Here is a 9,495-nt window from a genome sequence, read left to right as displayed (position 1 = left end):
TGACAAATTAGAGGCCAAACTGGCACTAAAAAGGCATTTTCCAGCTGCCGGTACGTGCAGCGCTGATAAGACACGATCCCTTCCCGGGTTGGATCAATACAATCTATTATCAGCGATCCCCGCTGCTCTGAAACCCGCCGAAGCAGAGCGATAACCCTGGGGTTTGTCCTTTTTTTTTTTCCTCCCTTTTTTCTCTGCAAAAGGGCCCCCGCTGCCTTTTTCTGATAAGCAACAGCTGAATGCGCAACGCTTCAAGATTCACCAGGCAGGAGGGAAAAGGCGAAGGCGTGCGTGACCGGCGCCACGTGCTCCAGCTTCCCAGGGGCTGCTGGAGGGGAGCAGCGGGGTTTTGGGGTCCGGCTGGGGGGGAGGAGAGGGGCCTCGGCTGGGAAAAGCATCCCCAGGGATTCAAGGGAGGTGGAGAAGCTGCCAGAGACCTGGAAAGGGGCAACACTGTGGTTGGTTTTAGCGATGCCTGGGGGGAAGGGAGCGGGTAGACCTCAGGGCCAGGGGCAGAAGCAGTGGTTGTTTCCCGCAACACCATTTCTTCTGGCATTTAGAAAACAAACATGACCCAGATGAAACTCCCCGGGGGCAGCTGCAGAACTGGTTCAGCCGCTCAGCGCGTGGGTTGGCTGAGGGAGGGACACTGACAGACCGAGGTGTCCTGCGTGGCAGCAGTGTCCGGACCAGGGAAGCTGAGGCAGAGCAGGGGGAGCCACGGCGGGGCTCGGGGCACCCCACGGCCCCGCTGCTCCACGCCGGCCCTCGCTGGGAGCCGCGGGCGGGGATTGGGGCTCCCCGCCATGGCCAGGGCAGGGCAGCGGCCGCCCAGGGGCGAGTTGCAGCCCCGCCATGGGGCAGGGGCTCCCCTCGAAGGGCCAGGGAAGGGGTTTAACCCCCAGCTCCGGTGCCAACCACCCGCTGCGGCGGGTAAAGGGGGAGAGGGGCCCCGCCTCACCTCGCCTGCTTTCCCCGGCGGCCCTAACGGGGAACCACCGAGCGCCGCTGGGGCGCCACGGGCCGGGAAGGGGAGGGGAGGGGCAGCCCGCGACAGCGCCGCGGCCCGCCCGGGCTCCCCTGGGAGCCTCAGAGCAGCGCTGGGGACGGGGAACCCCGGCGGGGGCCCGCGGCGCCGGCCCCGGGGGTTGGGGGGGGGACTCGGCCCGGTCCAACCCCCCCTCCCGCTTCGCGCCCCGGCGGCCCCGAGGAGCCGCTTCCGCCTACGGTCACATGACCGGTCACGCGGCGCTTCTGCCATCGTCACGCGGGCGCCGGCGCGGCAGCCAATCAGCGCTCACGCCGCCCGCTCGCACGCGCTCTCGCCCCGCCCCTCGCCGTGACCTTCGCCCTTTGACCCCGCCAAGATGGCGCTGTACGGGGCTGCCGGCCGCGGGCTGCTGCGGCGCCTCGGCCCCGGCCCCGCCGCCGACCTGAGCCGCGCCTGGGGGCCGCGCCCCGCCCGGGGGGCGCCGAGGTGAGCGGGGACCCGTTTACTGCCGCTGGGGCCGGCCGTGACCCCCCCGCCATAGCCCCGACCGCCCCCTCCGCCCCCCCCAGTTACCGGCCTTGTCCCCCCCCTGCTGCACCCCCCGGTACTGGCCACAGCACCCACCCGGTTCCCCCCATTTCCCCCAGACACCGCCCCCTCCCCGTTACTTACCGCAGAGCCGTTCCCCCGCCCCGTGCCCCCCTGAACTCCCCACCCACCTCCCCAGCGCCAGGCGCGCCCCCCCCCATCACCGACCCTGCCCCCCCCCCCGCCTGTGCCACCTTGTCCCCCTCCCAGCGCCAAGCACAACCCCCCCGGGCACTGCGGGAGCCCCCAACCCGCCCCCCCGGGCCCTGCTCCTGATCCCCACCCCCGGTGCTGCCCCCCCTGGGGCCGGCCAGGGCTGCCTGTGCGGTGCAGGGGGGGTTCCCCGCACCTTGTTCCCTCTCTGGGGGCTTTGGGAACCCCCCAGCCCAGCGTCCTGCTTCTCTGGGGGCCAACCCCCGCTTTCCTCAGAGCCTTTTCAGCAAAACACTGGCAGAAATAATCGTGGGGGTGGATTTGGCTGCAGGTCCGCGGTGTGCTGCCTCTCCACAAAAGCCAGCTCCAGGTCTGTCCTCGCCGCCCTGGCGTCGACAGCGAAGCGCATCAACGGGAGGTACGAGAGGTTTTTGGAAAGGACGTTCCCCCGTTTCTACGTGCTGTACGTGACTTTCACGAAAGGTGGGTCCCAGGGAGGGGAGGACGTTTCTGCTTCTCTGGGGAGAAGGGAGGCAGCTGGATGCGCTGCCTGTTCCCTTCCCGGGGCTAAAAACTGCATTGCCAGAGGCATTTGCCTGAGAATCGGGGACCTGAAGGTGCTCTCTGTTCCGACAGGAATCCAAGCGCTCTTCCTGGAAGCCAAAGAAATAAGAAAAATCAAATCTAAAATGTCCCATCAGAGACTGAGTGTTCAGCAGCTTCCTTACCGGGAGATGGAGAGGCTGCGGCAGGTACCGTAATGCCCGGCTCTGCCTCCCCCCTGCCACTGGGGACGGCTCCTCCTCTCAAAAAGGGGCTTGAATTCACAGAGTCACAGAATCGTTGGAAAAGCCCCTCGGGATCAGCGAGTCCAACCCTCAGCCCGACTCTACAAAGTTCTCCCCTACCCCACATCCCCCCACAGCTCATCCAAACGGCCCTTAAACCCCCCCAGGGGTGGGGACTCCACCCCCTCCCTGGGCAGCCTGTTCCACTCTCTGACCACTCTGGCGGGGAAACATTTTTCCCTCCTGTCCAGCCTGACCCTCCCCTGTTGCAGTTCAAAGCCGTTCCCTCTCGTTCTGTCACTAATTCCCTGGGAGCAGAGACCAGCCCCAACCTCTCCACAACGTCCTTTCAGGGAGCTGCAGAGAGTGATGAGGTCTCCCCTCCCCTTCTCCTCCTCACACTGAACAGCCCCAGCTCCTTCCATCGCTCCTCACAGGATTTATTCTCCAGCCCCTTCCCCAGCTCGTTGCCCTCCTCTGCCCTCGCTCCAGCCCCTCGAGATCTCTCTGGGATTGAGGTGCCCAAACCTGGACACAACCCTCCAGGTGTGGCCTCACCAGTGCAGAGCACAAGGGGGACTGTCACCTCCCTGCTTCTGCTGGCCACACTAGTGCTGCTACAAGCCAGGATGCCGTTGGCTTTCTTGGCCACCTGGGCACATGCTGGCTCCTGTTCAGCCGCCTGTCAATGAGAACCCCCAGACCCTTCTCTTCCAGACAGCTCCAGCCACACCTCCCCGAGCCTGTAGCCACGCAGGGGGTTGTTGTGGCCCAAGGGCAGGACCTGGCACTTGGCCTTGTTGAAGCCCGTTCCCGTTGGCCACCGACCCGATCTATCCGAGTCAATTCACGTGTGAGGCTTTGGCAGTGATTTGGAGAGACCGATTCCCCTGGGCGAGGCACCTTCCCTGCCTAAAAGCGGTCTGGAAGCTGCGGCCGGGGCTGGTAATTTTGAGGGAATGCGGGGAGCGTGGCCTCAGACCCTGATTGTCTCTTCTCGTTTCGAGGCAGTTCCGCAGGGACGTGCTCAAGGCCCTTCCCATCGTAGCGATCGCCATCCCGCCCTTCGCCAACTTCTTGGTCATCGTCCTGATGTGAGTACTGGCGTCGCGGCCCCGATCTTTGCGCTCCTCGATACCTTAAATTTCACAAAACCGGGTGTTTTTTAGAGTTACAAATGCAGCCAGACGATCTCCCGTCCTCGCTCCACCTCTCGCTGGAATGAAGAATACCCGTAGCCTGACGAGCCCAGTGATTGTTTCACAATTCCGGCTCCCGTGTGCCAGGAACCCGCCCAGGCTCTCGAACGCAGAGAAATAATCCCCAGCATGCAGGGAACAGCCCCGTGTGTGCTCAGCTGGAGAAACCTCCTTGCACAATTCCCTCCCAGCTGTCTGCAGTCCTTTGAACGTCCCTCTCCCTGCCAGCTGTCCTGAGGCCGGTGCTAAATCCCAGTTAAATCCCTGGATTTTTCAATTCTGCTCCCTGGCTTTTGTGTGCGGTGGGTGGGTGAGAGCCCGGCGCGGGGCAGAGATCTCCGGGTTGTGTTGAGCCTCGGCCTCAGTGGAGAAGCTCCAGCTGGGCACAGCGGGGACCTGATTGCCCAGAGAGCCCCGTCCTGAGCTCGCCCCGGCTTTGCAGGAGCAGATCTGTCTCCTTCCAGGACGAGGTGACCCGCTTAACGGAGGAGGGAGAGGCTGCGGGTGTCCTTTACCTTCCCAGATCTGACTGATTCATTCATCTGCTGGATTTATTGAGCTGCTGGAGGGTGGGAAGGTTCTGCAGAGGGATCTGCACAGGCCGGATCGATGGGCCGAGGCCAATTCTGGGAGGTTTAACAAAGCTCAGTGTCAGGTCTTGCACTTGGGGCACAACAGCCCCACGTAGTGCTGCAGGTGTGGGGCAGAGCGGCTGGAAAACTGCCTGGCAGGAAGAGACCTGGGGGGGTTGGTCCACAGCCGGCTGGGTATGAGCCAGCAGTGTGCCCAGGTGGCCAAGAAGGCCAGTGGCATCCTGGCTTGCATCAACAATAGCATGGCCAGCAGGGACAGGGAAGGGATCTGACCCCTGTGCTCGGCACTGGTGAGGCCGCCCCTCGATGAGTGGGTTCAGTTTTGGGCCCCTCACCCCAAAAAGGCCCTTGAATGACTCGAGCGTGTCCAGAGAAGGGCAACGGAGCTGGTGCAGGGTCTGGAGCACAGGTCTGATGGGGAGCGGCTGAGGGAACTGGGGGGGTTTAGTGTGGAGAAGAGGAGGCTGAGGGGAGACCTCCTGGCCCTCTGCAACTCCCTGAAAGGAGGGTGCAGAGAGGGGGGAGGAGTCTCTTGAGCCAAGGACCCAGCGGCAGGCCAAGAGGGAATGGCCTCAAGCTGCGCCAGGGCAGGGTTAGGTTGAATATCAGAAAAAATTTCTTCACTGAAAGGGTTGTCAAGCCCAGGAACAGGCTGCCCAGGGAAGCAGTTGAGTCACCCTGGAGGTATTTAAAAGCCGTGTAAATGTGGCACTTGGGGACACGGTTGAGTGGTGGCCTTGGCAGTGTCGGGTTAACGGCCGGGCTCGATGATCTCAGGGTCTTTTCCAGGCTCAGTGATTCTCTGATTCCTGAGCTCACCCCATTGAAGGACTGAGCATCAGCAGCTCCTCGGGGCCAGATGTGCTGCCCCTGCTTGTGCCTCTTTTCCAGCAGCACAAAACCCGACTGCCCCGGCTCGCACGCGCGGTTTTCCTTCCCTGACTCCCCGTCTCCTCTTCTCCCCAAGGTATTTCTTCCCCCGCCAGCTCCTGATCCGCTACTTCTGGACCCCCAAGCAGCAGGTTGAGTTCCTGGACGCCTACGACGCCATCCGGAGAGACTCGTACCTGGATGTGGTGGAGAGTTTAACCCTGGCAGCGCGTTCCCTGCCTGAGCTGCAGCTCCAGCAGCGCCTGCGGGAGCTCTGCGCCGAGGTATGGCGACGCTGCGGCTGGTACAGCCCGTCCTGCCTGTGCTGCCGCCGCCCTGGCCCTGCCTGCTGCTGCCTGACACCCGTGGGAGGTGTTGGCAGCACGTGCCGTGGCTCTTGCAGGTGCAGAGAGGCTCCCAGCCGCGCGTGGCTGAACTCTACGCCGTGAGAAGTTTGTTTTCGGGCTCCCCGCTGGGTCTGAACAAGCTCCGGGTGTCTCACGTGGTGAGTGCAGCTTTTACTGAAGAGTGCTGGGGTGCTAATCCACTCGATTGTGCCCCAAGCAGGGGGCTGTGCCCTAAAACCAGTTGGAGATGAAAAGCTGAATGTCAGTGGGCTCACGGCATATCCCAGGCTGCACCCAGAGCAGTGTGGGCAGCAGGGCGAGGGGGGGGATTCTCCCCCTCTGCTCCACTCTGGGGAGACCCCCCTGCAGTGCTGGGTCCAGCTCTGGGCCCCCAGGGGGGGTCCCCCAGCTCAAGTGGGGCCAGAGGAGGCCACGAAGATGCTCGGGGGGGCTGGAGCACCCCCCTGTGAGGACAGGCTGAGAGAGTTGGGGGGTTCAGCTGGAGAAGAGAAGGCTCCGGGGAGACCTTAGAGCGGCCTCCCAGGGCTGAAAGGGGCTACAGGAAAGGGGGGAGGGACTCGTTATCGGGGGGGCGGTAGGGATAGGATGAGGGGTGATGGTTTTAAACTAACAGAGGGGAGATTTAGATGAGATCTAAGGCAGAAATTCTTCCCTGTGAGGGTGGGGAGGCCCTGGCACAGGTTGCCCAGAGGAGCTGTGGCTGCCCCCTCCCTGGAAGGGTTCAAGGCCAGGTTGGACGGGGCTTTGGGCAACCCGGGCTAGTGGAAGGTGGCCCTGCCCATGACACGGGGGTGGCACTGGATGGGCTTTGAGGTCCTTTCCAACCCTGTGATTCTGTGAAAACAGCCCCAGAATGAGCCTGTTTGTCCGTCCTTGCTGCAGGTCCCTGACTCTGGGACCATTGGCCACACCTGAGCCACCCTACATGCCCGAACTTGCCCTGGACACCCATGTCCAGCCCAGGACAGAGCTCGTATCTCTGGACACCCGCTCCCTGCCCCGCTCGCTGGGTGTAACGAGAACTGCCGGGAGCAGCTCAGGGTTTCAGTATGGGCAGGACAATAAGCCAGATAATTAAAGGGGAACAAAATACAGGGCATGTCTGGAACAGGAGAGGCTCTGTCTGATTAAATTACACAGAATCCCAGAATCATCTCAGTTGAAAATGACCTTGAAGCTCCTCCAGCCCCACCATGAACCTCCCCCTGACCGTTCCCAACTCCACCAGATCCCTCAGCGCTGGCTCAACCCGACTCTTCAACCCCTCCAGGGATGGGGACTCCCCCCCTGCCCTGGGCAGCCCATTCCAACGCCCAACAGCCCCTTCTGCAAAGAAATCCTTCCTAAGAGCCAGTCTGACCCTGCCCTGGCGCAGCTTGAGGCCATTCCCTCTTGGCCTGCCGCTGGGTCCTTGGCTCAAGAGACTCCTCCCCCCTCTCTGCACCCTCCTTTCAGGGAGTTGCAGAGGGCCAGGAGGTCTCCCCTCAGCCTCCTCTTCTCCACACTAAACCCCCCCAGTTCCCTCAGCCGCTCCCCATCAGACCTGTGCTCCAGACCCTGCACCAGCTCCGTTGCCCTTCTCTGGACACGCTCGAGTCATTCAAGGGCCTTTTTGGGGTGAGGGGCCCAAAACTGAACCCACTCATCGAGGGGCGGCCTCACCAGTGCCCAGCACAGGGGTCAGATCCCTTCCCTGTCCCTGCTGGCCACGCTGGTGCTGGTACAAGCCAGGATGCCACTGGCCTTCTTGGCCACCTGGGCACACTGCTGGCTCATTACCAATCCCCCCCAGGTCCCTCTCTGACCAGCAGCTCTCCAGCCACTCCTCCCCAGGCCTGGAGCGCTGCTGGGGGTTGTTGTGGCCCAAGGGCAGAACATTTGGCCTTAGTGAAACTCCCCCAGTTGTCTCATTGTGCCTGAATGGGTCCGACCCCCATTTTTGGAGGGGTTGGACGTCCCCACCGCTGACCCTGCCCTTGTTTTCCCTCCCAGAAAGCCCTGAGCCAGGTCCTGTTTCTGACCACCCACTTACCAGCCTTTTTCCTGAGGCATCGCCTGCGGAGCCACGTCCTGGAGATCCGGCACCTGGACCGGGCGATGCTGCGCCTGGGCCTGGGCCAACTCTCCGAGGAGGAGCTGAGAGCGGTGAGGCCTCCCCCAGCCCCTGTGCTGACGTTCTCCCGGCCCTCAGCGACGCTGTGTCGGGGCACGGCACCTCCTTCCTGCAGACCCCCTGCCAGGCGGATCGCGGCCGCTCCCCGGGACGGGGATCTCTGAGCCCCTTTTCCCACGGGACACGATTCGCCATTGCTCAGCCCCGCGTCGTGCCGAGGAAGGATCCCGGTGCGATCCCTGGCGTTTCGTGTCACCTGGAGTGCCCGTCCCTGAACGTTTCCTTATTTTTTTTCCTCTCCCCTCCTCCGCAGGCTTGTTACCTCCGTGGCCTGAACTCCACTCGCCTCGGCACGTCCGAATGCAGAGCGTGGCTGGAGCAGTGGCTGGGGCTCTCCTGCAAGCTCCAAGGTAACGGCGGCCGAGGGGCAGCTCCTGGTGGGGCGAGGGGGGGGCCCAGGGAACGTCGCCTCTGGGGAAATTTGGGGCTAACGGTGGCTTTATCCCCCTCTGGGCTGCCCCGAGGCCTCGTCCCTGAGAGGAAGCGTGACGGAACGCGCTGGCTCTCTCCAGGGCCGTGTCCGTGCGGAAGCCAGCCCGTGCCTGTGGTGGTGGATTCGAGCCCCGCAGCAGCAAAACAGCAGCAGGAGGGAAACGGGGGGGCCCAGAGCAGAGCAAAAATCCCCAGGAGAGAGAGGCCGGGGGGTGAGGGGGGGACCCGCAGCCTCTGGTGCTGCGCTGGCAGCTCGGGATGAGCACGTTGGGCCGCAGCAGCGCTGCTCTGAGCCCACTCTCCTATTTTTCCAGCTTCCGAAGCTTCTCTCCTGGCCAACAGCATGGTCCTGCTGTCCCTCAACTACCCCAGGGCCAAGGCGTGAGGGCCGAGCCGCCGGCTGCGCGCCCCCACCCCCGGCCACCGCGCCCCCCATTGGACAATGGGACCCCACGACCCGGAGTCGCCGAGAGGGGCCTCGCCGCCGCCGCGGGGGCCAGGACACGATTCCCTCCCTCCTGCGCCGGAGGTTTGCGCCGCTGCCAGCTCTTCTCTTCCCCTCGGTGTTGTCGGAGCGGGTCGGTGACTCCCCGGGGCCCGCGGGAGGTGACTTGGCTCAAACTGTGTCACTTGAACTTGGGGAGGGGAGAACCAGCGGCTCCACTGCAGCCCCCCGGGTCTCGTCGTAGCGGGCTCCGTTCACTTTGGGTTTTGCTGCTCTCTGCCTCACCCAGAGGGTTTATTTCCTTTCCTTACTCCACTGAGCAGTCTTAAATCTAGAAATCTCCCTGAGGGGCCAAGAAAAACCTCTACACGCCCTGTGAGTTCTTACCAGGAGCCTCGGGGTGGGGGTCCCATGTTTTCGTTCAGCTGCAGCCGCCTCCCGGAGCGTCCCTGCGGCCGCCCCTCGCCGCTGCCACCACGAAGGGGGTCGGAAAGGCAGCGCTGGACGGCACCGACACCTTCAGCCTTCGTTAAGTTCTGCCTAATTAGCTCTTAGCCCGGCGCTTTCTGCTCGGCGGAGGGCGGTTTCGGGGCCTTTAGGGGCAGCTCCCCGTCGCAGGCTGCGCTCAGGGGTGAAAACCCGCCGCGTCGCGCCTCGCCCTGTCACTGCATGAGAAATATCCAGCTGTTGAGTGAATTTTAAACCAACTTTAAGTGTTTTATTAAAAAGACAAAAGCAAGCGCGCGGCTCCGGCGTCTCCCTGGAGGCCCCATGGCGCCTCCTGCGCTGTGAATACTCCGTGTGTCGTTCCCCCCCCCACACACACACCTCCTCCACCTGCGGACGGGGCACGTGAACGCCTGGAAAATTTCCTTTTTTAAGCGTTATTTGGGTA

General features: G+C 63.2%; 1 protein-coding gene across 1 annotated transcript; it reads left to right on the top strand.

Moving 5' to 3' along the window:
* The first annotated feature begins 1,360 nt into the window (after nt 1–1,360).
* Nucleotides 1,361–9,339, top strand: LETMD1 (LETM1 domain containing 1). Its single transcript, XM_074807630.1, has 9 exons — nt 1,361–1,477; nt 2,064–2,215; nt 2,369–2,484; nt 3,532–3,614; nt 5,280–5,466; nt 5,586–5,687; nt 7,543–7,695; nt 7,977–8,073; nt 8,470–9,339. The coding sequence occupies exons 1-9, from the start codon at nt 1,368–1,370 to the stop codon at nt 8,538–8,540; spliced, it is 1,071 nt and encodes a 356-aa protein (XP_074663731.1). The 5' UTR covers nt 1,361–1,367; the 3' UTR covers nt 8,541–9,339.
* The last annotated feature ends 156 nt before the right edge of the window (nt 9,340–9,495 follow it).

This window comes from Strix aluco, chromosome 27 (genome assembly GCF_031877795.1).
Source record: "Strix aluco isolate bStrAlu1 chromosome 27, bStrAlu1.hap1, whole genome shotgun sequence".
NCBI classification, from domain to species: domain Eukaryota; kingdom Metazoa; phylum Chordata; class Aves; order Strigiformes; family Strigidae; genus Strix; species Strix aluco.
The sequence above is the reverse complement of the archived record's forward strand: the minus strand, read 5'-3'. Positions and strand labels throughout refer to the sequence as shown.

Excerpts from the sequence above, each read along its gene's own strand:
- LETMD1 (XM_074807630.1), top strand. The coding sequence starts at position 1,368 with ATGGCGCTGTACGGGGCTGCCGGCCGCGGGCTGCTGCGGCGCCTCGGC. Across the intron at positions 3,615-5,279 it reads TTCTTGGTCATCGTCCTGAT|GTATTTCTTCCCCCGCCAGC; the intron begins GTGAGTACTGGC and ends CTTCTCCCCAAG. Across the intron at positions 8,074-8,469 it reads GCTCTCCTGCAAGCTCCAAG|CTTCCGAAGCTTCTCTCCTG; the intron begins GTAACGGCGGCC and ends CTATTTTTCCAG.